This window comes from Dothidotthia symphoricarpi (assembly GCF_010015815.1).
Source record: "Dothidotthia symphoricarpi CBS 119687 unplaced genomic scaffold P153scaffold_15, whole genome shotgun sequence".
Lineage (NCBI taxonomy): Eukaryota > Fungi > Ascomycota > Dothideomycetes > Pleosporales > Dothidotthiaceae > Dothidotthia > Dothidotthia symphoricarpi.
The window spans coordinates 8570-23971 of NW_022985022.1; the positions used below are offsets into that span (position 1 = coordinate 8570).

General features: G+C 44.7%; 7 protein-coding genes across 7 annotated transcripts; 4 read left to right on the plus strand and 3 right to left on the minus strand.

The window, feature by feature from the left end:
• Positions 1-1563: 1563 nt before the first annotated feature.
• P153DRAFT_368393 (Nitrilotriacetate monooxygenase component A/pristinamycin IIA synthase subunit A) lies at positions 1564-3511 on the minus strand. Its single transcript, XM_033668503.1, has 7 exons — positions 3413-3511; positions 2994-3306; positions 2914-2946; positions 2851-2863; positions 2743-2802; positions 1962-2696; positions 1564-1902 (listed from the first exon to the last, which is right to left on the minus strand). The coding sequence occupies exons 1-7, from the start codon at positions 3456-3458 to the stop codon at positions 1681-1683; spliced, it is 1422 nt and encodes a 473-aa protein (XP_033521425.1). The 5' UTR covers positions 3459-3511; the 3' UTR covers positions 1564-1680.
• A 151-nt stretch (positions 3512-3662) lies between these two features.
• Positions 3663-5610, plus strand: P153DRAFT_424374 (GroES-like protein). The gene is made up of 2 exons (XM_033672481.1): positions 3663-4257; positions 4335-5610. Exons 1-2 carry the CDS (start codon positions 4007-4009, stop codon positions 5413-5415), a joined length of 1332 nt encoding a protein of 443 aa, XP_033521426.1. The 5' UTR covers positions 3663-4006; the 3' UTR covers positions 5416-5610.
• Positions 5611-5846: 236 nt separating this feature from the next.
• P153DRAFT_406168 (uncharacterized protein) lies at positions 5847-7476 on the minus strand (the record flags this gene model as incomplete). Its single annotated transcript, XM_033672026.1, has 5 exons — positions 5847-6472; positions 6539-7030; positions 7071-7096; positions 7151-7379; positions 7428-7476. 5 exons carry the CDS (start codon positions 7474-7476, stop codon positions 5847-5849), a joined length of 1422 nt encoding a protein of 473 aa, XP_033521427.1.
• A 473-nt stretch (positions 7477-7949) lies between these two features.
• P153DRAFT_320401 (FAD/NAD(P)-binding domain-containing protein) lies at positions 7950-10088 on the minus strand. The gene has a single exon (XM_033665115.1). It carries the CDS (start codon positions 9947-9949, stop codon positions 8099-8101), a length of 1851 nt encoding a protein of 616 aa, XP_033521428.1. The 5' UTR covers positions 9950-10088; the 3' UTR covers positions 7950-8098.
• A 304-nt stretch (positions 10089-10392) lies between these two features.
• Positions 10393-12124, plus strand: P153DRAFT_424376 (MFS general substrate transporter). Its single transcript, XM_033672482.1, has 7 exons — positions 10393-10567; positions 10614-10624; positions 10676-10739; positions 10851-10898; positions 10948-11221; positions 11320-11826; positions 11876-12124. Exons 1-7 carry the CDS (start codon positions 10408-10410, stop codon positions 11961-11963), a joined length of 1152 nt encoding a protein of 383 aa, XP_033521429.1. The 5' UTR covers positions 10393-10407; the 3' UTR covers positions 11964-12124.
• Positions 12125-12637: 513 nt separating this feature from the next.
• P153DRAFT_406173 (HK97 family phage prohead protease) lies at positions 12638-14777 on the plus strand (the record flags this gene model as incomplete). Its single annotated transcript, XM_033672027.1, has 5 exons — positions 12638-12910; positions 13003-13132; positions 13175-13239; positions 13331-14212; positions 14742-14777. 5 exons carry the CDS (start codon positions 12638-12640, stop codon positions 14775-14777), a joined length of 1386 nt encoding a protein of 461 aa, XP_033521430.1.
• A 49-nt stretch (positions 14778-14826) lies between these two features.
• P153DRAFT_387590 (uncharacterized protein) lies at positions 14827-15135 on the plus strand (the record flags this gene model as incomplete). The annotated part of the gene is made up of 2 exons (XM_033670668.1): positions 14827-14891; positions 14955-15135. 2 exons carry the CDS (start codon positions 14827-14829, stop codon positions 15133-15135), a joined length of 246 nt encoding a protein of 81 aa, XP_033521431.1.
• Between the last annotated feature and the right edge of the window lie 267 nt (positions 15136-15402).

Here is a 15402-nt window from a genome sequence, read left to right on the forward strand (position 1 = left end):
CTTAGGTTATAAAAAACCTTAGTAGACTACTATATTCTGCTTTAAGAGAAATAAACTTTCTTAGAATATAGAAAACCTTAGTAGTCTACTATATCCTACTCTAGAGAGAGTAGACTTCTTTAAGTTATAGAAAATATTAAATAAGAGCTACACTTTATAGAAAATTTAAATAATTTCTAACCTTAACCTAACTCTTCTACCTAGATTATTACTCTATTATTTTATTTACTACTAGATCTAAATTAGAGGATAAGCTAAACTATATAATTAAATAGTAAAATACCTAGATAGCTTTAACCTAGACCTTATTAAATTTAAATAATAGTAGTAGACTTTTAATACTAGATATAGCTAATTTTAGAAACCTATTCTTTACTATATAGTCTAATAAAGCAGTTACCCTAGTTAATAAAATATAGTATTAATAGATTATATCCTTTCTCTATATAGAATATAAAAAACTTAAAAAGTTAATATAAAGTAAAGCTAAGCACTTTAAGAGAGGTTAGGGTTTTATAATATTAGCTAAGAAGTTATTATTTTTAGCTATCTATAAAGAGTAACTTACTAACCTAATATCTAGGTAGCCTATAACTACTATATTAAAATAAGATTTTCCTAAGAAATAGATATTATATAGTAGGTATTTTAAATATAGAAAGAGATAGAATATACTACGTAACTAGTTTAGTATAGAAATTTTTAAATTATTACTTTAAGTAATAATTTTAAATACCTACCTTAAGTATTCTATTATATAGATAAGACTAGCCTAGTAGATAGAGCTGTTAGCTAAGTATAATAAGGAGGCTATAGGTCTTACCTATACTATTACTCTAATATATATCTCTTATATAAATAAATAAGCTTCTCTAGAATAAATATAGTAGAAAGATACTAATAATAAAGAGCTAGTAAATGTTTATATAGCTAACTTATTTAGAGATAATTCTAGTTAAATAAGGAAGGTTTATAAGGTCTAAGATACTAAAGATAATAAGTTTAGATTAGGTATTAAGTAGTAAATAGTAGTATAGTAATAGTTCTTATTATATACTTCTAGTTTCTAACTTCTATATAGTTTTATTATTAAGGTAGTCTACTTCTTTAGGGCTATTCTAGATCTATCTAACTATTCTAAAAGTTATTAGATACTTTATAGTTATCTAGGTTAGTATAAAGAGTATATATTAGGTTTAGGTAATTTTTATATCTAGTTAATTTTTAAGTCTAGTTAATTTTTAAGTTTAGTTAATTTTTAAGTCTATATATTAGGTCTATATAATTTTTAAGTCTAGTTAATTTTTATATCTAGTTAATTTTTAAGTCTATATATTAGGTCTATATAATTTTTAAGTCTACTTAATTTTTATATCTAGTTAATTTTTAAGTTTATATATTAGGTCTACGTAATTTTTAAGTTTAGTTAATTTTTACGTCTAGTTAATTTTTAAGTTAGTATATTGTATATAGGTAGTTTTTATATCTAGATATTATATCTACCTAATTTTTAAGTTTAGATTTTAGGTACTAGCTTAGTATATACGTACCTACTTTTACGTACTTTTAGGTTAATAATTAACAACCTAATATTTCTAGAGTAGTAAACTAGTTACTCTAAGCTCTAGAATTCCTTGGCGTAAGTCTAGAAGTACTGTAGTGTTGCGATACCTTCTATATCTACGGAATTTCGTGGTCTTTAGCAGCTACTCCAGCCTTCCAGCGGTACCTATACGCGACGTGCTCCTCTAGCGGGCCCTTCTGGCCTTCCTTGCTATAAAAGTTCTCTCGATAAGTACCACCCCGCACAGAATAATCATCCCAGAACAAGCCTCGTGATTGCAGTTCAGGGAGCAACAATTCTGCGACATCCTTAAAGGATTGCGGAAACAACGCATATGCCTACCCATCAATGAGAATGCTGTACGATGAGTTTGGTAGGCCGACGAAACGCAACTTACAATATTGAACCCGTCGATATCAGCTTCGTCTACCCAGGCTTGAAATCCGTCTGCTACCTGAGAGGGCGTCCCGACGAAAATTGGGCCATTTCCTCCAATACTGACATGCTCAGCAACTGTGTGCTTAGTCCATTTCGAGGTTCCGGGAGAGAAACGAGCGTAGCCTTCAACTGTCGATCTCACGGCATTGCTTTCCACTTCTCGTAGCTCTTCGTCATCTCCGTACCTTCCAAGATCGATACCTGTCCATCCACAGAACAAGGCCAACGCTCCTTCCAACGATGCGTATTTACGATAATCGGCTAACTTGGCCTGCGCCTCTTCTTCTGACTTTCCAATGATAGGAGTCACAAGAGCAAGCACTTTGATGTTGCTTCCGTCCCTTCCGAACTGTGAGGCTGCAGTTGATCTGATCTCTGCGATGTTTTTGGCGCAGACAGCTGGTGCATGTGCAGAGACAAAGATTGCTTCTGCGTTTTGCGCAGCGAAGAGCTTTCCTGCCTTGGAGGTTCCGGCCTGAAGGATCAACGGCGTACGCTGCGGGCTAGGCTGACATATGTGGGGGCCTGGCACAGAGAAGTACTTGCCCTTGTGGCCAATCTCTCTGACCCGGTCGGGAATCGTGTACACCCCTTTCTCGCGATCAATAACGACGGCGTCGTCTCTCCAAGACGATTCAAAAAGCTTGTACATGACCTTTACGTACTCTTCTGCTTGGGCGTACCTTTCGTCGTGCTATCCGAATTTAGCTACATCCAGGATTGTCAATCGGAGAACGAACCGGAAGCTGTTCCTCAAACCCCATGTTTCGCGCTGCAGAGTCTAGATAGCTTGTCACAATCTGGAAACGTTATTGATATTCAAATGCGGTTTGAATGCGGCGGCCTACGTTCCAGCCAAGTCTACACCCTAGATTAGTATTCGAGCGTGTTTTTGGGAGTCTTCGTCTCACCTTCCCTTGGTGAGATGGTCGATAGTAGACAATCTTCCCAAATCAGCATTTGTGAGCGGTTTTGAATAGTATGGCTTTACCTTCGAGCCAAATGATAAGGCTGTTCATATGTAGTCGAGACAGTCACGCCAAAACCAAGACTCTTTGTTGCTGCTGCCATTGCAGAAACAACAGCCAACGGCTCGTTCACAGGCCATTGTGCGCCCGATATTTGCGCTGCATCTAGATTCCCGTTATAGACATCGTATCCTCCCAGTACGTCAGCCACGAAAACTCCATGGAACTTGGCTTCTTCGAGTAGTTTTGCTAGTTCTACCCAATGTTCGACATCATTGAATTCGTGCGAGTGGTCATCAGGATGCCTCCACAGTCCTGGTGACTGATGGCCGCTACCTGTGGGTGTCTCGCATATTAGCCTTCATCCAATGGTGGCTCGAAATGGCGCTTTGCCAACGGCTATACAACTCGGAGGGCCCTTCTATTAGTCACGTGAACTTACACATCTCCACGAACGCATTTAGAATCAGTTTCTTTCCAGGAGCCATGATATTGTCTGTTGGAGTTTCGAGTATCGTGCTGTGTTTGTCTCTTATCGGGGGAGGGCAAGAGAACAGTCACGAAATGCATGTTCTTCCGATGTCGCTCAAGGATCGGTTGCGTGATCTGATGAGGATGATGTGCTGACGTCGTACTTTGACGCAATTACTTATCTTTTCGGTTCGTTCCAAGGCAGAACCGTTACGCCACGACTTCGGGTACACTATCGCTCATCGATGCCTCCGAAGCAACGCCTCTCAGAAACTGAATTCATCCGAATTGCGACTCGGGATGGCGTCTACCGGGATTAGACTTCCTTCACAACGACGCCATCGGGACCCGCAATGTCGATAGAACAACATCTCCACAACACAGACGATGTAACTATGCATGCTTACATATACCCTGGGAAGGATACGGGGACTCGGATCTATTGACCTTTGTTGTGCTGCAAGACATTTCGCATCATTTACGCTGCTCGAACTCAACGACCAACTCTTTTGACCGGAAAGATACTTCTTAGCAACCACCAACAATCATTACACGGTTTCACACCATGGTATCCTGGAGCTGGCGGAGAAGAAGCGCAACAAAATCGTTTCCGGTCGATGAAGACGAACAATACAAGTTCCAACATATCGAAGAAAATATATCAGCCCCCGAATTTCAATCGGTATTGTTGCTACGCGCCATTCGCCAACCCTACGAAGCAACTGCCAGCTACGCAGTACCGGTACCACAACTTGATTCTGAAATGCTTGTCATGGTGAAGGCTGTAGGGTTGAATCCAATTGACTGGAAAGCGCCGTAAGTTTAGGCAATGTCTCAGAGAAGGGCGTGAAACGCGTCCTAACGTTCTTGTACAAGTGCTTATGTACGATCAGCGATTATAACTTCGGCATACCAACGCTTCCCTATGTTGCGGGGCGAGAGTTTGTTGGCACTATAATACAAGTGTCTAAAACGCATAATTCGCGATTGAAGGAAGGCGATCTTGTTATCGTTCCGTCAACTGACTATCGCGACCTGCGAAAAGCTGCATTCCAAGAATACAGCATTGCGTCTACGTTTAATGCTATTCGCGTGCCTCGACAGATTTCAACAGCATCTGCCAGCATACTAGGTGTAGCATTCGTTTCGGCAGCGTTAGCGCTAGGAATATGTATGGGTGTAGGATTTGAGAAAATTGAGGATGGACCAGATCTCCTAAAAGTTGTGCGCAACATCAACCCTGAAAGTCTACCTGTTGACATGCGACAAGAATGCCTTGAGGGAATCGGAAACTACGAACAAGCCAAAGCCGATGATTTTCTCGTCATCTGGGGTGGCAGTTCGACATGTGCACATGCCATGAAGCAGATTGCACGACTCGCAGGGTTGAGGATTATTTCTGTTGTTGACGGCGCAAAACATGGTCTCCGGCTGTCAACTCATACAACTGCCCGTCCAGATCTACTTGTCGACTCCCATGATCCCGAAAGAGCCATTGACATTATCAAGACAGCAACCAACAATCGCGCTCGTTTTGGATTCGATACTATAGGTAAAGAGACAGCTGGTCATCTTTTGCGAGCCCTCGCCCCCCCATCTTCAAACATCACTTCTCTGCCCAAGGATCAGCGTAATACTGACCGCAAGGACTCTACACTTCCTACTCCTCCGTCGACGCCATTGGTGGTTTCCCTTGAATCACCACGCGCCCATCTCGTTGGACTTACCGGACTGCCCAAAGGTGACTTACCCGAAGGACTAGCGTTACACAGCGTGCCAATCAAGCTCTTTCATGAGGTTCCGGAAGTTGGAGAAGCTCTTAGTGGATGGTGCGAACGGCTACTCTTAAAGGGACTGTTTGTTCCGCCAGACGTTGTGGGAACAGTAGATGGACTTACGGGTATCAATGAGGGACTCGATAGGATGAGGAGGCGGGAGATTAGTGGGGGAAGGTTAGTCGCTGTGTTGCGGTAGAATCCTTCAGACTCTTCGAGTATAAATTCACCGTGATTCACTTTAATCTTCAGCCAAGAGGTATGCAGCTTCGTCGTGTTTGTATGGTATCAAAACGATAGCCACCTTCACAGTTTCATTCCGTTTATGTACGTCATCTTTTGATAATCAAGGATCGAAGAAACAAATACTACGCGGGTGCGGGTAACACCTGAGCAATGTTTGACATTTCTGTTTACCGATACTGTCTATCTTTGTGTGCAAGACCACCTATTTCTAGTATATATTTACTTTGGGGTCCGTTAGATTGATGGGCTTCTTATAGATGAAAGATACAAGCACGATTGTGTCAATCATTCATGAAACAACACGTGAATGAACTCCGAAGACTTGTGAGGTCTTAAACAGACGATTATTACATAGAGAGGTGCTACAAATCTTCATACATCCCTTCATCTATATCCACCCACAATTATCTTGTCACCTTGTGGGGTTACGTTGGTGACGGAATCTACCGGTGAGCCTATTTTCTCATTACCAGACTGCTCAATCGATGTTTCGCCATTGTTGCCAAATTCTCGCAGGACCAACCAGGCAGGCCAGATTGCAGCAGCCCATAAGGCGAAATTCCAATAAACAGCCCCAACTTCTGCAAACAGTGTGACTGACGTAATACCGTAGCTGATTGCCTGCCACGCCGACTCAGTACCCCTGAGTAGAGCAGCATATCGTACCACGTCTGACTCGTCGTCCGCGAGATTTCCGATGATGAAGTACAAGAATAGATAGTTCATCTGAAAACCGGTGGTAAGGAAAATGAATACGGGAAAGGCGCGGCCAAAGCCTGGGGACGTCCAGTCGTATGTTGGTTGAGAGGATCTGAACTCTGTAACGAGTATCGTGGCCCAAATCCACCAGGCACCCTGAAGAACAGCAATCACCCAGAATGCACTGCGGGAACGCGTGCGAAGCGAGACGCTCGCACGATCAAGCCATGTGCCTAAAAGGTTGCCGATTATCACAGCAACAATACCAGACAAGAAGGATCCTAGGGCGCGAGCACGAACTGTAAACCATACTGTTGTGACATCAGTGTCTGAATGGCGTGTGTGATTAACGCAAAGAAAGTCGAGTAGGGACTTACAGGCAAGGTATGTGAAATAAACCGCTTCAGCGAAAACAGATTGCCCAATCCAGAGAAGAATCAGCAAGAATCTCTTTGTAAAGAAGAGCTTCGTAGTCGCCTTGATCTCCGCCCAAGGATTCTGCAGAATTGCCAGATTGACCTTTTTGCCATCTTTCCTCTGAACTTTGCTTGGACTGTTTAAGAAAAACGCAACAAACGGACCGATACATTGTAGTGCAATGAATACAAGGTAAACTGTATGTGATACTTGGCCTGCTTCGTCACGATCCGCGTTAAGACCCAGGTTGATAGCACCTCCGAGGATCTGACCAAAACGACTGTATGTGAGCCAGTACCCCAGCGCCTTGCCTTTGTTCCAAGGCTCTGGATATGCTATGGCTATAGCAGCTTCAGCCGTCCAGAAGACACCTGCTGAGATGCCGCATAAAGCCGACCCAAGATAGATGAACCATTCGGTTCCAAATTGGTTATTGCAATAAAGTGCTTTATCTGTAAGCATTACGCTTGAGGTTTCGGGGGGGAGACTTACCTGCCGCATAGGGAGCGTATCCAAGACTACAATCTGATTAGCATACAGTTTAAACACTCAAGTCACCAAGGTTCACTTACGTTCCAAAGATCAAAGCTCCTTTGATTCCAATGTAACGCACAAGCACGCTGCTGAAGTAACAGCTTACAACCATCAAACAGAAAGTAAGTGAATTCCCAGCATTGACTAGATTGGGTGACTGTGATCCTCCAGCCCCAAGTGAGTTCATTGCACCCCAGATGCCTGGAGCCGAGAAGTTGCATAGGCCAAGGATAGTTATGTTAAACAACGATGAACGGTACCATTTCGCTACAAGAGATCAGCAATCGTTGATAAGCTAGCATCAAGTTGATATACTTGGATAATCACGTCGCTCTCCGTCTGTAGCAACTTCTTGATCAGCCATTGCTTGGAAGTCGATAGCTGTTCGGAATGTGATTTGTAAAATTGGGTGATATGTCCTAAGATTCTTATGAAAAGACTATACACTCCCTTGACGAGACAGCTATATATGTAAGTGTACACGTCCCACCGCGTATACAGCCGTTAAGTCCGCGAAGTAAGCCTCCGGCATTTAGAGTAACTTGACCAAGTACCCTGCCCGGATTCACGATAAATTGCGTTCCTGACTCAAATAGATGGCGCATGCTTGCTTTTGCGCGATGTAACGCGGCCCGTTGGGCGGGGCAGCACGCAATCTTCATTGTATTTGACGGAGTGTGACGCGGAGAACACCATAAATGAAGATAAGGACGAGCAAACCCTTTACTGACGAAGTCTTAGTGTAGAAAAAAAGCAAACGCAATAGGATAAGAATTGACGTGATTTCTTCATACGATAGGCGTGGACTATGTGGAAGTCAAAGGTAGATTGTCATTTGATAAGGAATATTGCAGAAAATAATGAAGAGTGTTGCTTCGTTGCTCGGTACCTGATCAACTTACTACTGGGTCCAAAACTTTGTCATGTGCTTTGCGGATTTATGAGAAGATGAATACTATATTCAATTATTTGAGGGCAACGAATTTTCACGTCAACTTTTTCGTAGCGCCTGGCGTATCCCACCAGCTTTCGTGGACATCCTTCAAATTGACCTCTTGCCCAGGAGCTCTCAAGTATGAGACCATATCGTTATCCTCTTCCGTCTCAGCCTGGGTGTAACCATTACCGAAGTAGGCGAACCGGTTCACTTTATTTTGCTCACGTCTTTCATATTTCCAATCTTCCCACCGTGGTTCGCGCCTGACAAGGGTGACATGTGCGGCTGAACCAGGCCAAAGGCCGTGAATGCGCTGACCAGGTATGCCGCCATTATTCCATGATGAGCAGTTGTCAGTGAGTACTGTAGTAGGAAAGAACGCGTCACAATAGTCGACAAAATCGTCAGTCGCTTCTTCTGACGGTTCAACGGACTCAATGCCCTGAGAAGAAACCTTGCGAAGAACTTTGGCAATGTATGTGAGCGCTGTCTCAACGGCCTGTGGTACAGTACCCGATGGTCCAGTGCTGTGAGGTCCACCGACAAAGAAGAGATTAGGGAAGCCTGGAGTAGCCAAGCCCATATATGTGTATGGATACCCCCATTTACCTCCAGGCGCCCACGCCTCTTTCAAATCGATTCCTCTTGCTTTAATGGGAATGGGTGGGACAAGGTCTGCATTTGCGCCTGTGGCACAAAATATAGCATCGAACTCGTATGACTTCCCGTCAACAGTCTCAATTCCAGCTGGTGTAAAACGCTTGATGGCTGTCTTGACCAGCTCAACGTTATCCTCGGTGAGTGCCTCAAGATAACCAGGACCAGGTGTTAACCGCCGGCAATGAGGTGCAAAGTCTGGTATCAACCCGTCCAGTAGATGTGGCTTCTTGGCAATCCGCCTTTTCATGACATCGATAAATTGGTCTCGGATGCCTTCATTTTCATTTGAACCTCGGACCATGGCACGGAAGCGCCTCCAGTATCTGTCCTCGATGTCTTTGCGGAAGGCCAAATACGTTTCCGGGTCTTGGAAAGACTTGCGTTGCTCCTCAGAATACGGCTGCGGTTCAAAGGTGCGCTCGTCGCCCGCCCAACTTGTGGCAATCCACGTAGGATTTCGCACGAAATGTGTCACCTGTCGGGAGACTAGCTGCAGATTCGGCACAATTTGGAGGCCGCTTGCTCCATTGCCGATGACAGCAACGTTTTTGCGAGATGGATCATACGAGCCCCAATTTGAAGTATGTCTGAGATAACCCTTGTACTCATCCAAGCCAGGATAGTCTGGTAGCTTCCAGGCATTGAAACGACCAAGTGCAGTGATGAAGACGTCAAACTTCTCGGTACTGACGATGTTGGTGTCGAGATTGAGCACCCTTAGGTACCATTGAGATTGGGCATCATCCCACAATGCGTCATCAACGTGGTGTCGTAGCTTAACGTATTTGTAGATATCATGCTTCTTGGCCTGGGATTGCCAGTAATCGCGAATCTCGGCGCCTTTGGCGAAGATCTCGGTCCATTGCGTGTTAGGAGAAAAAGTACTTTGATAGACATGGGCAGGTATGTCGCAGCGCACGCCTGGATATGTATTCTCCAGCCAAGTTCCGCTTACATCGCTGTTTTTCTCGAAAATGGTTAGATTAATACCTGGAACTTTGGCTGGAAGAAGTATGCCAGCATTGATTCCAGAAAGGCCGGCACCCACGACGGCCACTCTGAGCTCGCGTACGTGATCAATGCAGTGATTTGAGTCGAATTGGTGTCGAGACAGTGGATATTCAATAGGTAGCGTAGGGCGAGTGACAGTCTGTACGCCTTCTTTTGCGGGATCGAGATGATCCGTCAATTGGGCGACGCGTCGTGTTGATGCTGACGCGATGGTTGGGTTTGGCGCCATCCTCGATTAGGCTAGGTTCTAATGACGTTTTTCGGGAGAGGGTCGATTCTCTAGACACATGGACAACTTTGAGGACAAAAGATTTCAAAGGCAGAAGACATATTAAGCCATCCTTTGTAACCGCTGATATTATCCTGAGTTGTATTACGCGACTAGATGTTCCGCCATCGGTTACTAGAGATAACGGTTCTAATGTCATGCATCTGAGTGCTATCACGTCTTCTCCCCACCTGTTGACGGTATGTGCCAAGTGGTAACACGTTTGACTGTCGTGATTAAACCCTGAAGTCAGGTCACTTCAGATACTAGCTACTACTGGCTACATAACTTTTATCAAAATGCGCGTCTCGGAGTTTATGTGGAGCTGGAAACTGTTGACCGAGGGGATACTTGTTTGAAGGCATGAAAGAACGGATCATCATGTTATATCACTTATCTGTTATCTCAAGTCTTCCGACATGTCGTCGATTGTCAAAAACCGCAAGTGGTTCCGTATTCGTTGGTTCCAGGGCCATAACACACCCGAGGAGCGCAAGTTGATTTTCAAGCTGGATCTTCTAATCGTACCCTATGTCTTTTTGGTGTGTTGGGTTAAATATGTTGATCAAGCCAACATCAGTGAGATTGGGAACGACATCATCGAGACATTTACTAATGCTTTTAGATAATGCCTACGTGGCCGGCATGAAAGAAGACTTGGACTTTTAAGGTAACTGACTTGTTCAGCTGCAAACGATGTACATCACAGGCGCTGTCTTAGGACAACTTCCTTTTATGTACTTGCTTACAAGTGTTCCTCTCTTTTACATGATTCCATTCCTTGACATCGCATGGGGCATCTTTACCTTGCTTCAATAGCGCGCTCAATCGTATGCGGAACTAGCTGCGTATTGATTCTTAGTCGGTTGGTTTGAAGCCGCTTTTTTCCCCGCGATACACTATGGTCTTGGTGAGTTTACATGTTTAGTAAGGTACTACATATGTTGATTACCAGCCAGGTTTATGGTATAGGGGTGACCAAGTTGGACGTCGAGGCGGAGTCTTCTACGTTGGTCTCTCGTTGGGCGCACTCGCTGTAACTCTCATTCAATCCGCCGCATCGAAAAGCCTGGATGGCGTCCATGATCTCGCAGGTTGTCGATGGATGTACATCATCTGTGCCATCATTACAATTCCAGTAGGCATTCTCGGCTTCTTAGTCGTTCCGGGAACACCGGATCGACCCAACATGTGGATCTTGGAAGAACATGATGTTAAACTTGCCAAGAAAACGTCTTTGACGAGCCGGCTATTCGACAGAAGGCAAGGTCGCTAAATCCCCACTTCTGTGTGCGTTTTTTACTCCTCGTTTGTTTCTTCTGGAATGGAAGTTATAATACATTCGCTGGTGGATATTTGCTATGGATGAAGTCCTTAAAACGATTCACTTCAGTCTGCATCAATGAGCTGGGCGCTATATCGCCCGCTATCGGAATATTTTGCACGCTTGCAGTTTGTTTTGCGTCGGATCTTTTCTTAGGTCCTTTCTGGGCGATCACTGTTGCGCATATCTGGAACAATACTGGGCTGATCATTCTGATTGCTCCAGAAGCAGCTTTATGGTTTGCTTTCATGACGACGTACTCAGCGGTAGCTATGTCAAGTGTGCTCTACGGTTGTATCAACAGCCAAATGAGCTACTCACCTGCTGAGAGATCGGTAGCGTTGGTTCTCGCAAATGCGTTCGCGCAGTTTACCACTGCCTGGACGCCACGTCTAGTCTTCAAGACAGTTGAAGGGCCCAGCTTCCGCAAAGGCCATGCATTTGTACTTGCAAACGCGGTATGCTTGGTCGTCCTTGCCCACATCATTGACTACTACATAAAGAAACAGCAAAGGTGAGTACTCAGTCAACTTGGATATGGATTATGAACTCACCTTCTTCAGACTTACATCGCCGCAATCCGAGGATGATAGTAAAACTCCTATCGAGGAAACAGTATCCCACAGACCCTCAAGCAAGAACATCCCCTGAGGCTTAGGACAAGGCTTGATAAATGCAGTTGAATTATTTTGCCACGCATTTTGTAATCGACAGAATGATAAATCTCTAAATTTGTGTCGGGCTAGGACGCACAGGTGAATCTTGAGAGATTGATGTTGAATTACCAAGTAATGTTAATTGCGATTATAGACCAGAAATTCATCGATCTTTCGGGAACCTTTGCTGAAGCATGCCATACCGCGAAATTCCAGCTCATTCGAACATCGCTGGCAGGGGGCGGAGGCTAAAGATAATTGGAGTTTTAGCGTTTCCGACCATCTTCCTTTGCTAGGCTAAGTACCCTTGTTGAACCACATTGTTATTTTCCCTGCTAGCGGTATTCAGAAGAGCCAGGATGTTACGATACGTGCGTATTATCTTTGTTCATCCGGTGCCTGCATATACCACCAATTAGACCCGTCAATGGTTTTCAATTCGAGTAGTTGTTATCATATGGCGCAATATGTCCCCTGCAAAGCGAATCTATCATATGACAGCTGCGCGTATTCGTGGTGCCCAACGGCCAACATCGAGAACTTTGGATAATTCTTGGCATGTTTCAGCAACTCGAAGTCACCATATATATATCCGTGAGCAGGACACCAACTAAGCCGTCGGTACAAGCTCGATACCTAAGCCACTGCATCATCAAAACCATCAATACGATGATCGAAACTACTACAAGCGACAGCGACAGCATTCATGCCGTGTCTACGAAGAGAATTTTACTCAATGCATTCGACATGTGTACTGTTGGTCATTTGAGTCCAGGACAATGGAAAAATTGTAAAGATCATTCCGCTTCCAAACGCAAGCTAGACTACTGGATCAACCTGGCAAAGCTGCTCGAGCGTGGAGGAATCAATGCTCTATTTCTGGCGGACACGTATGGTGAATATGACACATTTGAAGGAAGTCTAGACAACTGTATCCGAAGAGTTGCGCCGTGACCGATGATGGACCCTACAATTGTGAGCTCACTATTTATTCAGCAGTTTCAAGCATGAAGTACTATAGTAACGTAGAGCAGCCGATTTCTGCGATGGCAGCCGTCTCCAAGAATCTTGCCTTTGCCATTACGGCATCTACATCGTTCGAGCCACCGTTTCTACTAGCAAAGCGTTTCAGTACTTTAGACTGGATGACAGGTGGAAGTTTCGGTTAGAACATTGTTACAAGCCGGAAGAAGGCTGCTTTCAAAGCAATCGGAATCGACACACCGATTGAGCACGACGAGCGGTATGCCCAGGCGGACGAGTACTTGCGCGTGCTGTACAAGTTAGTTTCATATCTATTGAGCAGTTCTTGATGAATGTGCCTAGAACTGATTTTGATCTAGATTATGGGAGGGCTTATAGGCTGACGATGCCATCACTGAAAATGGCGAGAATGACGAATATATCGATCCAAGCAAGATTTGGACTATCAAACACGATGGCAAGTACTTCCATCTAGAATCCCGCCATATCGTCAACCCTTCAACTCAACGCACAGCATTTCTCTTCCAAGCTGGGACATCATCCGCAGGGTCCGAATTCGCAGCTACCCACGCCGAAGCCATTTTCGTTTCTTCCCACTCTCCCTTGGTCCTGAGGCGAAAGATTGACAAGATACGCCAGCTCGCAGCTCAAAAAGGCCGTGAACCGCAAAGCATCAAGTTCTTTGCTACATTCGCACCCATTTTAGGCAGTACAGATGAGGAGGCACAAGAGAAGTACAGAGAGCTGAAGAAGTACGCCATTGAAGTCGGAGGCCTTGTGCTGGTTTCTGGATGGACTGGAATCAATCTTTCTAAATACCCACCAGACCATGTGCTTACTCCGGATGATGCTACAGAGGACCATCGTGTACGCAGTTTGCTCGATCAGTTCACTGTTACGAGTCCTGATGTTCCGGTATGGACACCGCGTATCATCGCAGAGAAGGCTTCAATAGGTAGACTTGGACCTGTCGTAGTAGATTCTCCGGCGACAGTAGCAGACGAGCTCGAACTATGGGTGAGGGAGGCAGGCGTCGATGGGTTCAATATCGCGTATATTACCACACCTGGAAGTTTTGAGGATGTTGTAAATTTATTAGTGCCTGAGTTGAGAAATAGGGGTATATATGCAGAGGTCGATGAGCAGTCCGTCAATGATGGGTGGACGGCAAGGGAGAAGGTCTATGAACGTGGGCAGGCAAAATTGAGGAACGATCATGTGGGATCAAAGTACAAGTATAAGGTGTACGACGAGAAGAAGGTATAGCCTGTACTTTAAGCAGCGAGGTGTCAAGAATCGTGCTGTCTCTCTGCTACTATTACAAATAGTAACTACGTTTTGAAGAATTAGTTGTTACACCCAAGTGGTTGCGCGACCCCGCGGTAGTAGGGGTCAAGTGTGTAGTCTCTTTAAGATCGGCGCGAGGGGCTGCTCTCTTCTGTTGTGTCATCCTCGTAGAATGTCTCGGTCTCTGGTTGCTCTGTCTGTAATGCTGGAAGCTCGACAGTCTTCACCCAGGTCGCGATCTCTTAAGGGTGTTGTGCATCAGGTTTTCCATCAGGTTCTTGGTCTTGCCGTCGAAGCTCGAGTCCTCATCAAACACCACATCTCGCGTACTTATAACTTTCCCTAGAGATTGGATCCAGACTCGACAAACTTTGGTCGACTGATATCCGACAAGATATCCGATCCACGCTTTTGGATCCAGTCTCTGAAGTCTTGACTATCCACGATGTGCGTCGTTTGTCATAGCAAATGCTTTGCACCCGTATGACTTGTGGTGTTTGAGGTTTGCCCTCCAGCTTCCGCGCACCCAAACAAATAACTGATTGATGACTTGGTTCAAAACCACTTCAAAGAACATTACCGAGAGAATGAAGGCGCTGTCTACCGACAGTTCTATTCAAGCTAAGTATGGAACATGGGGATCGAAAGCAGAGTGCGTACTCTCGGAGAATTCATATACTATACGAATTCAAAACTGACCGAGAATGTTGCTTAGTGGGAGCCTGGAAACCGACAGTGAAGAGTCTACGCAGAGAGTGCAGGTCACTGACAACGGTCTTAAGATTTCGTTCCAGGCACTCCAGATCATTGAATGGGTCTCTGAGATTCTGCCTCAGTCGCCTAGGTCTAGTGACCCTGGTGGCATGACTGACCCGCCAAACAAAGTATTCTGTTGATGAAGTAGTTTAAATTATTTCTAGAATCTATGTCGTCTCGTCCCTTTTGAGTGTAAATTAATGCCCGATTACCGTCGATTGGTTAAGTCCGCGAAACCATCGTCTGGATCCCAACATTCTAGAGAACATGCGTTGTGTTAAGTCCCTAATTGGCGTGTTTCCCTTGAGACGATTCTAGTCATGAAACTCTCGCTCTGAATAGTGAGGTCAGGGTCAAGTAACGACGCATTGCTACACTGGAGACTAGAAGGACAGAAAAGCATAAGC